General features: G+C 43.1%; 1 protein-coding gene across 5 annotated transcripts in view; it reads left to right on the plus strand.

Moving 5' to 3' along the window:
• Positions 1–16,946, plus strand: part of LOC149449334 (lamin-A-like) — a 169,392-nt gene that overhangs the window by 24,201 nt on the left and 128,245 nt on the right. For all 5 annotated transcript variants that reach the window (XM_089693358.1, XM_089693360.1, XM_089693362.1 and 2 more), the window contains exons 3-4: positions 187–362; positions 7,188–7,376. In XM_089693358.1, the coding sequence (XP_089549484.1) occupies positions 187–362; positions 7,188–7,376 (365 nt within the window). The remainder of the gene's footprint in view (positions 1–186; positions 363–7,187; positions 7,377–16,946) is intronic.

The raw sequence follows: 16,946 nt of genomic DNA on the forward strand, positions 1-16,946 counted from the left end.
AGATTATCTCTCCCTTCCTGCTGTGTCAGGAAGTAAAGATAAACATTTTGAACATGGCATAAAACTTTTTGCCCATTTGATGTGGGTCCAACAAAACAGAAATAGATGAAAATCTACCCAATAGAAACCCCTACGTTAAAATGATTTAATTTATGGTTAGCATTTTCCAATATTCTTTACTAACAGGGTGACAGCACATCTGCAGTTCAGCATCTCCAGGAACAACTGATCACCATTCGCAATCTGTATGAGAAGGAAATCGGAGAGCTTCGGGAGAAGCTGGAGCAGAGCTATCGGGAAGGGAGCAGAGATGGATACAGTGGTCGGGCGAGCAATTTGATGGCTGCAGAGTACCAAAGCAGGTGGGGTTTGTTACCTGTGTCCCTTGCTTATATCTAACCCTGGGCATACCACCATGGCCTTTGGCACTAGATTTCAAGCATATTTGTTGAAAGGAATTCTTGATGCAACATTCATATTTACGGTATACATGCTTACTATTTAAAAATGTTTAAAATTGTTTCTTTTACAAATTTATAAGTGCTCTCCCTAAAGACTAGCTGTATAGACAAAAAAGGTTGTTCATTGCTCTTTGGTTGGCAGCTGAGATCTAAAGATAAACCACCTAAAGGTTGTAATGTCTTCAAACTGTGTGAATAGATTTGCTTTATTTTTATTGAGGAACAGTAAAGTGCAATTACTAGGGTTGATTTACTAAAGGCAAATAGACTGTGCACTTTGAAAGTGAAGTTGCACGCTGCAAGGGCAATTGCTCCAGAGCTCAGAAAAGGTGGGGAAGCTCTTCTTACTTCCATCATCCAATCATGTGCAAGCAAAAATGCTGTATTTTTTTATCTTTGCATGTGATTGGCTATTCTTTGCAAACTGAACCTTCCCCTCATTTACTAAGATCTGGTGCAAATGCCCCTGAGAGTGCAACTTCACTGCCAACTGCACAGTCTATTTGCTTTTAGTAAATCAACCCCACTGTATTACATTTTTAACCGTGTCCCACCCACCATATAAAGAAATGACGGGCTGGCGGTGGATCTCTCGTTCTGGGAGGACATATATCATTTGACATCCTCCCACTCTAACTGCGCATGCACACCCTCGGGGCGCGCAGCGTGGCGATCGGTGGTGCAATGTGCCCTGGGAAACAGAGGATCACCGATCACTGTAAAGAGCCGATGACATCGGTTCTGTCATGTCATCAGCTGTGTCCAATCACAGTGAAATTCTGTTAGAGCAGTCACAGTCCTTGTAGCAACCTCTGGCTTTTAACCCTCAAAGCACAGGCACACTTGGAGCCCTAGGCAAAAGGTTCTACTCACAATGTCCAGAGGCAGCTCCCCAGCCAGTTTCCCTGTGACACTCTTCAGTACTTTTCCAGCCCAGCTTCCTAAAGTAGTGCCCTCCAGCAAATTCTCCTTAATCTAGGTTCCTCCAAACCCTCAGCCTAGCAAATTCTGAGGCCTGAAAGCAACAGCTCTTCAGTAACACAGGCTGCCTCCCAGAGGCAGAGGCTCCAGAAGAGACAGAGAGAGAGAGCTCTAAACAGACTCTCCCAAAAAGGTATCTTCTCCCCAGCAAAACCTTCTGGACCTACCTTCTAGGAATTGGCAGAGGTCAGATAAATACTCATAATCCAGTGGCTATCCCTCCTACTCTTCCAGAGGCAGGCAGGAGTGTTACACCACAAGGCTTAGGGAGACTTGACAAGACCTGTAAAAAAGGCTGCTCAGCTAAATACAGCAGAGCCAAAATATAAATTCAGACAACCTAAGGTAGGGGTGCTGCACAATATAAGTATTTATATATTCTTAACATTCAGTAATATTACTTTAAAACAAGCTCTTCACTTCCTTCTCACCTCTGTAGTTATAGGCATCATGAAGAAATTCATCTTCAAACTTCACATCATAGGTACATAAAACATACTTTTCCCATCTGCTTTCACAACTTCCTGAATTCACTGCATGCTTTGCAGCTTATCCTTTGCTGATTACTTTCAGTTTGTAAGGACTACATATCCCATGGTATCTTGCTGCCTGCAACAGTGATTCCTGTACTTACTCCACCTCCTGAAACTCCTTCTTTCAGTACCTCTGTAGTCCAGAAGGCAGGCTCTGTGAACTGTGTGACACAGCAGTACCTACTCACAGGATTTAGTGAATATGTGTCACAGAATTCAAGAAAGTAAATGTGTGGGATCTTCACAAAGTAAGTGTACAAACTTCAAGATTGTTCAGAGTAATTGGAGTAGACTAGACATAATTGAAATACAATGTGGAAATGAATATATAGTTTTACATTTTGACCATACATAAACTTTAAAATCCTTGTTGTGATCTTTGAGAATGATTTACTTCACACTACAATTAGCTAGAGAGGTCAGTGAGGGCTTGTTTTAAAGCTCTTTTACTTATTGATAAGAATATGTAAATAATTTAGTCTCCTTTCACACTTATAAGACCCCAAGTTGCAGGACATGTGAAAAGAGAGCCGTTCCAACTGACACTACAGAAGTTGCTGCAACTTCAGAAAAGGTTCTTTGATGTGATTTTGATACAGCTTCAGTGTTAGAGACTGTTGTATCAAAGTCACATCAAAGTCATATCAAATTTGGACTGCAAAGTTGCACTAAAAATCGTATATACTGAGGCTTAATGTCAGGGCACAGGATCACTTAAAAAAATGTATTTTGCCAAGAAAAGGCATAGTAACAGGTATATTTTAAATGATCAGTCCACCCAAATATGAATTCATTTTAGTGTTTGGTGGATGCTGAAATTTTAAGGAGAGAACCCCACACACAAAACAAGAAAAATATCCCAGTCTAACAGCTGAATCAGCCACACAGAGATGACCCACTGGTTGTTACAATGTCAATGGCGCCAAATCCCTAACAACTAGACTAAAGCTGGCCATACATTATACAATGTTCTTGTTCAATATCCTTTAGATTTAACTATGTTGTGCAAGGGCCTGCCTGCCTGATTGGATAGAAATTGAAAGTGTTTACATTTGACCTCATATTTTATGGTTTTGTTAAATCTAAAGGAAAATTGTACAAGAAAATTGTATGATGTAAGCCCAACCTAAGGGGGAAGCTGTCACATTTAGCAGCGATAGTAATAGAGCTGTTAAATGTTTCACTTCTCACTGCATGCAGTCGCAGGTTTGGCTCAGTCAAACACTAGTTTCATTTGGCCATTCACTGAACTCCAAACATTTAAAATTCGGACTGAACATGGGTTTAGTCTGAACCCAAAGCTCATCCCTATTAGTGAGATTTCTGCAAGTGCTGGGGTCTGCACACCTGATGTGTCTAATATGAGTGGTTCCCACCATCCCCACTGGATTTATTTTATTTTCTATATTATGGAGGAGAAGCTGGAACACCCAAAGCTCCCAAATGGATATGAACTGAGTTGGTAATTATGGCAGGAAGATCTCACTACTGGAGCATCCAAGACATGTAAGAAGTCAAGGGTTGATTGCGCCCACCAAGCTCCATCTTCACTTAAATGTCACTTTTAGGTAGATTGATTTTTTAACTAGCACATAGATTATAGAATATATTCCAGGGATAAATATTATATTAAGATGATACAATCAATCACAATCAGAAAACTTGCCTATCAAGAAACATATGCAGAAGGCAATGTGTGGTGTGTAGTATCCACGTAAGATAATTGCTAATGCTGTGCTAACCATATATGTGTAACCATGTGATTAATCAATAAGATGATTACTGCAAGGATAACAGAAGAATATAATGCAACAATTATAGTTTTAATTATTTAGGTACAATCAGCAATGGAGGGATCTCTAACTACATTTCTACCATCGTTTTGTTTGCAATGCCAAACGATAATTTTCGACAACAAGATTGTTTGAAGCTATTTAATCTGCCCATATGGAAGAAAAATATATTTGAAATGTATTTTAAAAATATTCTTCCCAAATATATTGACATATATTTGAAATGCTACAATTATGGCCATATTCAATATATTTCAATATATATTTAAATAAATAAAAATATATATATATCTCTATCTATCCATTCAGTCGTATCCGACCCTTGGAGATTACATGGACCGTCAGTCGTAAGCAACTTTTTCCATGAATTCTCTTAGCAATTGTTTTACAGGGTAGGTTGCGAGGTCTTTCCCCAACCCCTACCCCAACCCTTATATATATATATTGCATGTTGAAATGCATTTTTTGTATATTACAAACTATATGAAAAATATTTTTAAAAATATATATTTTTTAAATATATTCTTCAGATTATTTTTAACATATAAAAAAGTAATTTTAACATATATTTTTACATATATTTGTAAATGCATTTAAAAAATGTAGAAATGTATTTTTTTAAATATTTTTCATATATTTTGTAATAACAACAGCATTTAACGCATTTCAGCATGCAGTATATATATATATATATTGAAATATATTGAATATGGCCAAAATTGTAGCATTTCAAATATATGTCAATATATTTGGGAAGAATATTTTTTAAATATATTTTTCAAATTTTTTTATTTTATATATTTCAAATATATTTTTCTTCCATGTGGGTGTGATCAGTTATGTATTGTTATATATTTGCTGCCCTCACCAGGTACCATTTGTAGCTAACATATCACTTTCAGCCATTAAGGCCTCATGCACACAGGGCATTTTTGCAGCCATTTTTACGGGTGTCAGATGTTTATTTTTACTGCTTGTAAACGCCCCTCCATGCTACCCTATGTGTCCATGAACACATAGACTTTTAGGAGCTTTTAGTGGCATGGGCATTTGCAAACCCAGGCCAGTGCATCCAGGAGCAGCAGAATTTTGGAAGAAAAAATGCTAGATGCGTGTAAACATGCCTAGATGCGTGTTTAGCGCTTGAGTGTTAACTCATTTCATTGGCCAGAATAAATTATTATTATCCTGGACAATAAAATAAATTAACACCCAAGTGCTTGATGCCTGTAAGCACACCTAAACATTTGTAAAAGCGTTAGATACTTTTACAAGCGTCAGGTGTTTTTTCTACAAAAAGGCTCCTTCTTTGAATTAGGAGTTGGCGTATATTAGAGTATTGTTGCAATCATAAAAAACATAAAAGTGTCTGGAGAAGGAAGGGGAAGGGAAGTGACATGATATTCTCAAACAGGATGCAGGTGACTTCCTTTTGGCAATCACATTGAACCAGAGAAGGGGGATTAATAAAAAAAGTCGTAATCTATAGAACATTTGGGATGAAATGTTCCATGTGATGACAAGGAAAAACACAAACACCAATGACCTAATTACTCCATGTTGTTTTGGCAATGCGCAAGAGGGAGGGAGAGAAGAGAGAAGTTGGTATCATCATTTTTTAAGTAGTAGAACATTTTACTTTTTAAAGCTGCCAACAAACATTTCCTATTAGAAAAATTATATAGTGGGACATACCCAACTGGCATTGAATGTTTTCCATGTAGGAGGCCTGTGTACAGCAAGTCCATAGCATAAAAAGAACAAAACATCTCCTCATTCAAGCCATTCTGGTCTGTTCCTAACTAACACGTCTCTTATTGGATTTCTAAAAACAAATAAGCGGCACTTGTACCTTTTTAATGTCCTGTCAGTAGTCAGCCTTTCACTCAGCAGCAGGCAGGAAAGAGAGAGAGATCTGGATACCAGCTTGTGAGTAGTTGCAGCATGGTGGGGTTGTAAATACACAGAGTCCAGTTGCAGCAAAACTTAAAACTTATGTAAAACAGAATGCCAATGTTACAGACACCCTGGTGGAAGAACCACTGGGAAAAAAACTCACAGTTCAATGTAGTCAGAAGCGTAGAAGGAGAGGTGCCGACAGTGTCTGTTTCAGAGGCTGTGCATGTCCGGTCCCAAGAGGGAAGCTCCTTTCAAAGATAGAGAGTCCCTAATATTTCCCTCCTTGCCAGGAACCTTTCCCTATCGCTAAATATTTTCTCTAACAAGCCGGGTCTCTCTCCCTACACTAGCCACACGCCAGAAACATGCCAAAACTCGGAGGCAGGTACTTAAACAGACCCTGTTGACCCAAGGTGGCCAATGTGGGTCACATGGATGAAGTATAGCCAACTGGAATGCTGCTCCATTGACCCTGAAAATCATAGAGAAACGTTGTTTCTCTTGGACTTCCTTTCCAGATTGAGGTGCCACTTGGTATGAGCGCCACCTGCAGTGGAGACAACAAACCGCACCTGCCTACAAGCTAAGCTGTGGACATAGAAATGGAGCTTTTATGCCAACCAATATTCTACAAAGCTCCTGGAATCCAGGACCCAGGAAAATTAGGGAAGACAATCCTGCCTTCGTCTAATAACCACATCTTCTATTTCTCCCATCAGTTCATCCCCCACAGTTATTACCTTTTGTTCCATCAGCCCCTCCCCATTAGTTTGTAAGCTCCCAGGAGCAGGGCCTTCCTAACCCCCTTGTAGTGAACTGTATCGTTGCTGTATTTTTTCCCTTTATATTGTAAAGTGCTGAGCAAACTGTTGGCACTATATAAATACTGTATAATAATAATAACATTGATAATAGTAATATTTATTTTTATTTTATTTATTTCAGGTACTTGTATAGTGCCGCCAATTTACGCAGCACTTTACATATATATTATACATTCACATCAGTCAATAAGTTTTTTTTCTCTGTAAAAGCCATAAACCTTAGAGCCTCTCACCATGTGTAGATACCGATTGAATACTCAAAGAAGTAGAGTCTCAAGTTTGTGATTGATATTGAAAATTAGTAAACCGTGTGAGGAGTATGATGTTTTGTGTTGTTTTCTCATTTTTAAATCAATTATAAATAGCAATGTGCGTGGTGGGCAGTACATATCAGTTTTTAAGTTTTAATTATTCATACGTCTGATACGATCATTCAATGCAAAAAAAAAGGTAAATTCGCTGACATCCCTTCAATTTTTTGTATTGTCCACAGTGTATTTTAAAAAGTGCACAAATTATTGTTATAGCTTCAGAATTCATCAATTATGCCATAAAGCACACAAGCAGTTTAAACATGGTGAGAATTTCCTAATCCATTCAATCACCATTATTTTTCTATTTGATCCTGCAAAAGCCATCAAAATGATGGTGAAAAATAACTGACAGTTATATTTATAGTTGTTTCTTCCACTGCAGACTTATGGAGATGAGCAAAGACATTCTAAAGAAAGATGAAGAAATTCGAGCCTTACAGCTGGTTGTGGCGCAGCAGGAGTCTGACATCCAGTCGCTAAAAGGTTCTGCGATAGCTCCATCTATACAGCTGGTTCTGGCCAAGCAAGAGCTGAGGGAGCTGCAAGGAAATATCATCATGGTTCAGACAAAGTAAGATGCCCATTACCTTTCCAGCTGAGACTACTACAACAAGGCTCACAACATACTATAGACCAGTGGTCTCCAAACTGCAGCCCGGGGGCCATATGCTGCCCTTTGCTTGCTTTTATCTGGCCCTTAGGGCACTATTTCATCCACTGACACCAACAAATTCCTCCCAATGATACCAATGATGGAGTATAATTCCCACCAATGACCAGTGGTGTATTTAGGTTTTGTGCTGTCCTAGGCAACACAAAGATCACACACCCCCTCCCTGGCAGAGAGAGAGTCTCACACCGACCAACATCAGACCCCCTCCCCCCCACCACAATGTAATGAGCCTGACAATGACCAACAACACCCCTGCCCCATCCCCCTCTACCTGAGAGAGCCTTCCACTACACCCCCCCATGGCGACAGAGAGACACTCACTTTCACAGCTCTGGACATCCCCAGGAATGACAGTTGGGCTCTGCATACACCATCAAGCAGCCCACAGCCTCTCTCATATCCCACCTACTCCCCATGCCGCATATGTCCCTTCTTCCAGGGGGCAGTGCTCCCCCCTAAAAAATGCTACCCTAGGCGAATGCCTTGTTTGCCTTGTGGTAAATACACCCCTGCCAATGACACCAATAATGGGGCACAGTTCATCCCAATGATACCAAGAATGGGGCCCAATGACACCAATAATTGGGCACAATTTCTCCCAATGACACTATTGATGGGGCACAATTCCTCTCACTAACACCAAAGATGGGGCATTGTTTACTCCCACTGATGCCGGGTCATTTTCCGGTCTGGCCCCTCTAAAGTCTGTAGGACAGTAAACTGGCCCTTTGCTTAGAAACTTTGGAGACCCCCGCTATAGACTGAAAACATTTTTAAGGATATTACCCATAAAACACTATGGGGTTTATTTACTAAAGCTGGAGAGTGCAAAATCAGACTCCCTGCTGCATAGAAACCAATCAGCTTCTAACCTCAGCTTGTTCAATGAAGCTTTGGCAATGAAACCTGGAAGCTGATTGGTTTCTATGTAGAAGTGAGTCTGATTTTGCACTCTCCAGCTTTAGTAAATAAACCCCTATATGTCGCAGAATGGCATTGCAGTAGATGTAAACCCAATCCCTATAATCTCAATTAAACTTTAACATGTCATTTCAAAAGTCTTTTTTAATATCTGCAGCTTTTATTATAATAATACCTGGTCACTGGCCTTTCTTAATGCATGGGCACTGCTAAGTACTGACCAGGGGCCCCAAGTGTGTAAGAGCACCATAATAAGTTTGCATTACATCATACTTGCCAACTGTTCTGGATTTGCCTGGACAGCCACCATTTTTTACTAAGCTGTCTCGAGATGACCGGTATTAGTCTCTGATTTATAGCGCATTTTCTTATTGTTTAACCCCTTGACGCCGACGTAACACAAATATGCAGCCTCACAGAACTGGGCTTTTTTCCGTGGGGCCACATATTTCCGTGCCTGTCTTTGTGCTGGGAGCTCGCCGCACTGCGCGCTCCCAGCACAAAGACCGTGGTGTCACTGAGAGCACCGAGTCCCGTTCTAACGTTTGGGACCCGGTACTCCCAATTCCGGGTCACATGATCACTGTGATAGCCTCTGATTAGCTATCACAGTGATCAGTCACTGTACATCCCGGCCCCCTTGTTTTTTTTCTCTCTCTATGAATGGAGAAGAGAGATACATTGTATCTCTCTAACTCCTGGCATAGAGAGGAAAAAAATTTTTGTAAAAAAAATAAATAAATAAATAAATATTAAAAAATAAAAGAAAAAATACTTAGATCAAGGTTTGATCTAGTTCAGTGCCAGGGTTAGTGTTTGGGTCAAGGTCAGGGTCAAAGGTTAAGGTCAAAAGGTCAGGGTCAAAGGTCGGGACTTTTAAAATAAATTGGCGTTAGTGTTAGTGTGTTTTAGGTAAAAAAATAGACAAAAACAAAATGTGCACTATTGTTTCTGGGCTGTACTACGGGTACAAACAACAAATAACATACACATATTTGGTATCGCTGCGATTGTCAAGAGCTGGAAAATTTATTTGGGGTTGTTCTTTGGTGGTAGGTTATTGTAGTTTTAAGAAACTCACAGCTAAATAAAAAAAAATTTTTTTTTTTTAATAATTTGGGCCAGTTTTCCTTTGATAATAAAAAAATAATCAGGAGATATCCATTACCATTTGCCACGAAATGAAAGCCCGATTTGTCCTGAAAAAAAACCAAGGTATAAGTCACCTGGATGTACAAAATAGCTGTGACGATATGTACTGTTTTACTAACACATGTCAATGTTGCAAAATTGTGCTTAGGCATTTTGATTTGTTTTACCCTTAGGCATGAAGGGGTTAAAATTGATTTTATTAAAAGTACTAATAAATATATGTTTAATTCATTCAACTATTTATACTTTAATTCTTGAGAGTAGGTGCGTAAATTGGAGCAGGCAGGTAAGGGCCCCAAAGCATTATTTTGCCCAGGGGCTCATGATGCTGTTTAGACGGCCCTGCTTGGTCATGATGGCCCCTATTTGGGCCCTTCTTATAATGGGGAGACAGCACTCTGCCCGTTTTTTTAATTGTGCCCCTGCATTGTTACCCTCTCTCACAGGTTATTAATGGAGACAACTGTCCACTGTTTTCTTTGTCAGGAAACCTGAGAAATGCCATGCAGCCATTGCCCAGTGTTGTCTGGTTATAGCCATGGACAAGAGCAGGCTGGTCGCACTGTAACAGCTCTGCTATATGTGTGTGGCCTGGAGATGAAGCTGACAGATGACCCCACCACTCACTACAAGAGGCATTGTCCAAGATAACAGAGACAATCTGTGAACTGTCACATTAACCTGTCTCCCTACAAGTGACCCTGTTTTGGCCTCAAATTTTACCAAACAAATCTCAGTAACATGAATCCTCTTCCTACCTTCAGTATGTACATTAAAATCCCAGATCTGTCTATTGATCTGATAAAAGTAATGTTTCATATTGAACATACTGCCAGAAGATACAAGGATCAAGTAGGATCAAAGATCATGTCTAGCCAAACAGCTAAATACACCTATATAAACTGTATTGCTTGTTTATTGATTTGTAGTTCTGTTCAGTTAGTCTTGTGATTCACATCCCTTGCCAGACAGAACTGCCAAGAGGAAGGAACCACTATTCGCTATTGCCCTCCTCGTCTGTTAATTAGATTAGAAATGAAAATCAATATTCTGTCCTCTCCTCCTACTGATCACCTCGCCCTCTATTTCCCAGTGCCTGAAACATGGCAGTATTCTGAATTGCAGCAGATTAGTTAACACCATAGCAAGGGTGGACTGACCATTTGGAAACTCGGGCACTGCCCGAGGGCCCAGGGTCAGTAGGGGGCCCCATGAGATGCCCCTGTTACCTTTTTCATAGGCTTTTTTGAGTTTGGTCAAGGACACAGGGGCCCCATGATCCCCTATTGCCCGGGGGCCCCATGAGTTGTCAGTCTGCCCCTGCACCATAAATAGAGGTTTATTTACCACAAGGCAAACAAGGCATTTGCCTAGGGCGGCGCCACCCCCCAGAAGAAGGGATACACGTGGTAAGGAAGAAGACCTGGTGAGGCTCCCCCATGGAATCCGATGAGGCTGCATGCTGCTGGAGGGTGTAAACTTCCCGCACAAGGAAGGAAGACACTGGGCTTGGCTCTGGGGATGGCCGGCTGCTTTCCGGAGAGGCTAAGGTTAGTGTTTGGCAGCAGCGAGGGCTAGGAGGGGGTTTGTTGGCAGAGAGTGCCGGTGGAGGTGGGGCCCAGGTGGTGGTGGGGGGCAACCAATTTTAGTGTTGCCTAGGGCAGCACAAGAACTAAATACTCCACTGACCATAGAGACCCTCACACTTTGCCTATCTATGCTGCGTAGGGGACTGTGAGAAGATAATTTAAAGAAAGATTTCAGACATTTTCAGCAGCAGCATTTAGAAATACATTTAAATATTTCCACTAAATACATACATACATGTACCCATTATGAGAGGCTCCCACCATCCCTGTGCAGAGTTACTGAGTCAGTACACCTGATGTACCCATTATGAGAGGTTCCCACCACATCTGTGATGATTTCCAGAGCCAGTACACCATCTGTACTCATTATGAGAGGTTCCCACATCCCCGCGCAGAGTTCTGTAGTCTGCACACCTGCTGTGCTCATTATAACAAGTTCTCACATCCCCGCACAGAGTTCTGTAGTCTGCACACCTGCCGTGCTCATTGTGACAGGTTCCCACATCCCCGCGCAGAGTTCTGTAGTCTGCACACCTGCCGTGCTCATTAGGACAGGTTCCCACATCCCCGCGCAGAGTTCTGTAGTCTGCACACCTGCCGTGCTCATTGTGACAGGTTCCCACATCCCCGCGCAGAGTTCTGTAGTCTGCACACCTGCCGTGCTCATTGTGACAGGTTCCCACATCCCCGCGCAGAGTTCTGTAGTCTGCACACCTGCCGTGCTCATTGTCACAGGTTCCCACATCCCCGCGCAGAGTTCTGTAGTCTGCACACCTGCCGTGCTCATTGTGACAGGTTCCCACATCCCCGCACAGAGTTCTGTAGTCTGCACACCTGCCGTGCTCATTGTGACAGGTTCCCACATCCCCGCGCAGAGTTCTGTAGTCTGCACACCTGCCGTGCTCATTGTGACAGGTTCCCACATCCCCGCGCAGAGTTCTGTAGTCTGCACACCTGCCATGCTCATTGTGACAGGTTCTCACATCCCCGCGCAGAGTTCTGTAGTCTGCACACCTGCCGTGCTCATTAGGACAGGTTCCCACATCCCCGCACAGAGTTCTGTAGTCTGCACACCTGCCGTGCCCATTGTGACAGGTTCCCACATCCCCGCGCAGAGTTCTGTAGTCTGCACACCTGCCGTGCTCATTGTGACAGGTTCCCACATCCCCGCGCAGAGTTCTGTAGTCTGCACACCTGCCGTGCTCATTGTGACAGGTTCCCACATCCCCGCGCAGAGTTCTGTAGTCTGCACACCTGCCGTGCTCATTGTGACAGGTTCCCACATCCCCGCGCAGAGTTCTGTAGTCTGCACACCTGCCGTGCTCATTTTGACAGGTTCCCACATCCCCGCGCAGAGTTCTGTAGTCTGCACACTTGCCGTGCTCATTGTGACAGGTTCCCCACATCCCCGCGCAGAGTTCTGTAGTCTGCACACCTGCCGTGCTCATTGTGACAGGTTCCCACATCCCCGTGCAGAGTTCTGTAGTCTGCACACTTGCCGTGCTCATTGTGACAGGTTCCCACATCCCCGCGCAGAGTTCTGTAGTCTGCACACCTGCCGTGCCCATTGTGACAGGTTCCCACATCCCCGCGCAGAGTTCTGTAGTCTGCACACCTGCCGTGCCCATTGTGACAGGTTCCCGCATCCCCGCGCAGAGTTCTGTAGTCTGCACACCTGCCGTGCCCATTGTGACAGGTTCCCACATCCCCGCGCAGAGTTCTGTAGTCTGCACACCTGCCGTGCTCATTGTGACAGGTTCCCACATCCCCGCGCAGAGTTCTGTAGTCTGCACACTTGCCGTGCTCATTGTGACAGGTTCCCCACATCCCCGCGCAGAGTTCTGTAGTCTGCACACCTGCCGTGCTCATTGTGACAGGTTCCCACATCCCCGCGCAGAGTTCTGTAGTCTGCACACTTGCCGTGCTCATTGTGACAGGTTCCCACATCCCCGCGCAGAGTTCTGTAGTCTGCACACCTGCTGTGCTCATTATGACAGGTTCTCACATCCCTTCTGGGTTTACAGTGTATTTATTTTATATTATGGACAATATAACAGGAAGAGTTGGAACACCCAAAACTTGCAGTTGGACAGGCAAAGTGCTGGGATTAAGGGCCTCTTTGGACTTTTGCATCGTGGTAACCCACATTTTACTGCAATACACGGTCATGTGTTGCAGTGTGATTCATTTTGAATGGCACCCCCAATGTAAGAAGGCTTTGCAGTGCATTGCAATGCATACTAGTGTGTTTCGGTGCATAATGAAAAAAGATCACTTCTGAACATTAGGGTGCATTGGCAGCATGTTTAATTTATTGGGCTGCCTTAATGCACTGCAAGTTAACGCATGACATAACTCATGCAGACATTTCTGTTGGAATATTCAAGACATATGATAAGCCAGGGGCTGGCTCAGCCCACCAAGATCCAATTCTACTTAAAATATCACCTTGAAGTGGTTGTAAACCCTCACATATACCCAGTGAAGTGACTGGTGTCAGATGATACACAGAGATTAAACAAATCCCCATACATAAGTTGTACCTGTTTATCTACATCAATTCAAAGTTCTGAATTTGTAAAACTTGTCTGAGAGTTCTGAGAATTGGATTTACACACGGCAGAGCTCAGTGAGGAGAGCTGTGAGAGCTGATTGGAGGGAAGGGACACACCCCCTCCAATCACAGAAACATGAAGCTGAGTCTGTCAATCTGCTGGAGGTCACTCTCTTGTCACCATTTTTTTCTTGGTGTCAGGAAAACTTGTCAGACGTGATTCATGCTGATAGCAGAGGAACAAAGCAGCAGATAGAAATGACACTTAGTCACCGGTCACACTGCTGCGCTATAAATCACGCAATTTGTGTGCAATTTCTGAAGACTTTATTGGGGCTTGTGAAGATTTTCAAGGATTTCTTGTGATTTGCATTGCAATTTCCATTATACTCTATGTATGTGAAATCACATTAAACTGCAGAAAAAGTAATGCCAGAACTATTTTAGAAACTGCGCTGCAGAAAATCGCACATGTTAAGACACTGACATTCACATTCATTAGAGATTTGAGGTGTGATTTCATTTGCTAATCGCACCTGAAATTGCACCGGTATGACCGGGCACTAACTCCCGGTTCTAATATATGGGCCGCGTTTTGCACGGGCACGAGAGCCCATTCATTTGAATGGACTCCAGTGCCCGTAACAAGCAGGGAAGAAGTCCCTGCACTTCTTTTGAACACCTTGGTTCCCAGCACGGTTGCATTTTCCAGTGCGGGCGGTGTGCCATTAGAACTAATGGCACCCACCAGCGGGTCCGCATTTCTCTGTGGGGGTCGCTGCACGGATTTTTGTGCGGATCCGCAGCGGCACCACCCGCACAGATGTGAACCTAGGGTTAGTGCTCTTATTTGAAACAAGTACACACTATAGGGGGATATGCTTTGTTAGAGTAGCACCCTCCTAGTCTAGGATGTGTATAGTGAGGTTAAGAATAGCTGTGGTTGTCAGGTACATTCATTGTGTATTCTGCTTAACAGAGTGCTGTGATTGATGAGTTAGGTGTTGGAGTTTGAGTTCTGCCCTGCCTTCAGGTTGTTATGAGAGCCTTCCAGATCATGAGTAGGGGCTAGGCAAATGAACAGCATGAATATAGGTACAGCCCTGGCCAACTGCAGGGGAAGGCAGTCCCACCGCATGCTTGGAGTGGTTTTTATGTTCTAGGAGCACATGGGTTCAGGGTCTTTTCCAGGAGTGGATTGCACCAGCCAGGCTGGAGGCATGTTGCCTCACCTGGCAACTGCTGCCATGTGGCCTCTGGTGGGTCGACCTGAGGGCCTGAAGCTAGAGTGAGAGAGACCCTGATCTTGCAGGAAGCTGACTGAGAGGAGTTGTCTGTCAAAGCTTTGTCTGGTATCACTGGATGGTTTCGCTTGGAAGATTGGAAGGAGGCATCCACTTTATCCTTGGACCTTGTGAGTACTGACATTGAGGAACTTTGGGATGCTGTGTGCTTCCTACCTCCCCTGGAGTTTGATAGTCAGCGCGGGTCTAGAGCGGGGGTCTCCAAACTTTCTAAACAAAGGGCCAGTTTACCGTCCTTCAGACTTTAGGGGGGCTAGACTGTGCCCAGTGGGAGTGAACAATGTCCTATCTTTTGTTCCCCATCGTTGGTGTCACTCGGAGGAATAGTGTCTCCTCACTGGTGTCAGTAGAAGGAAAAGTGCCTGACTGTTGCTGTCAATAGGAATGATAGTGCCCTGTGGTTGATGGCAGTGGCAGGAATTATGCCCCATCGTTGATGTCAGTGGGAGGAAAATGCCTCAAGGGCCATATATAGGCAAGAAAAGGGCCACATCCGCCCCCGGGCCGCAGTTTGGAGACCACTGGTCTAGAAAAAAGGAATACTGGCTAGTGTTCTGAAGAGTCCAAATGCTACAACTGCAAAGGACCTTTCTCAGCTACGTTACCTTTGGGCTGTTGCAGTCTGTCGTAACTGGCTCATAGTTGAGGAGCTCAGCCCTGTAACTACTACTACTGCTAAAGGGACTTTGCTCACTCCTAAACTACTTGCTGCTATATGTTTCAAAGGGAAGTCTGCTGTCTACAGTCAGTCAAGATTTCTACAGTGTTCAACTATGGGCTTATGTACACTGCAGCTGACAAGGTTTAGGAGCTGTTCAGCGTTGTTTTCAGCAGCCCCTGAACTCTCTCTAATGTTTTCCTATATGTCCATGTACACATCTTCATTTACAGTTGTTTACAGGCATTTGAGTTTACAGTCATTTTTTTGAACACAGAAAACTGCGTTCAGCAGTCGATTTTATCAGCGTTTCACACGCAAAACGCTTGTAAACATGGCAAATCGCGTTTATAAGCGTTTGCGTCTGAAATTTTTTTTAACTCTTCCAGTTCCCAATGCTGTCCAGAGCCTTTTTTCATCATGAAAAATCATGCAAAGCGTTTTCAAGGTACTCGGATGGACAAAACACTGAACACAGGATGTTCCTATCAAGCGCCTCACACGTTGGAATGACCAATTCACACCTCAGACCTCTCCCACCCTTGGAAACAAATGATATGTTAATGACCATTCACACCTTGAATTCCTCATGAAGACCCCCTGCCAGGTGACCTTAATGACTCACTCCACCAGACACCTTTCCCACCCTTGGAAACAAAAGAAATGTTAATGAGCAACTCACACCTAAGCTAATCTCAACACATCCTGCTATCTCTGCTTCTACTCTCTGTATTTCTCTGAAAGAGTCTGAAATAGTTAATTATTTACCACTTTTCAGTGCATTCTGGGCATTTGGTAGGTTCTCCTGTTCTTATCTTTAAAAAATGCTTGTAAACGCAAAATCACATAAACGCGTTATGCAAATGCAGCTAAACAGACGTTTTTTAACCTACGTTTTCCAGCAGTCAGTTTCCATCGTTCAGAAGTGTCCCATGTACATGGGGCCTAAGAAATCAGCTAGATGTCCTCAATGTGAATAGTTCTGCTTTGGAGTATCCTACTACATTCCCCATCCCTATCCCCAGTTGTGCAATAAACTCCATAAACAACACATCCCCTAGAAAATGAGTTGAAGTGTGAGTGAGTGTATATGTCTGCATAAATACACTCTGCCTGGTTGCAGGGCGAAGAAAAGGGAAACCAGGCAACAAACAAGCGGCTCCTGCGGGGGTAGCGCTACATTCATATTTCATGTCTGAGGTTTAAAACCACTTTAAGGTGGACAGATCCTTTAACTAGCACAGGGATTACAGAATACATTTCAGGATAAATTATTTATTAGGTTTGTTG

Source organism: Staurois parvus, unplaced genomic scaffold, assembly GCF_062004578.1.
Source record: "Staurois parvus isolate SC_StPar_1 unplaced genomic scaffold, SC_StPar_1.0 ptg000629l, whole genome shotgun sequence".
NCBI classification, from domain to species: Eukaryota; Metazoa; Chordata; class Amphibia; order Anura; family Ranidae; genus Staurois; species Staurois parvus.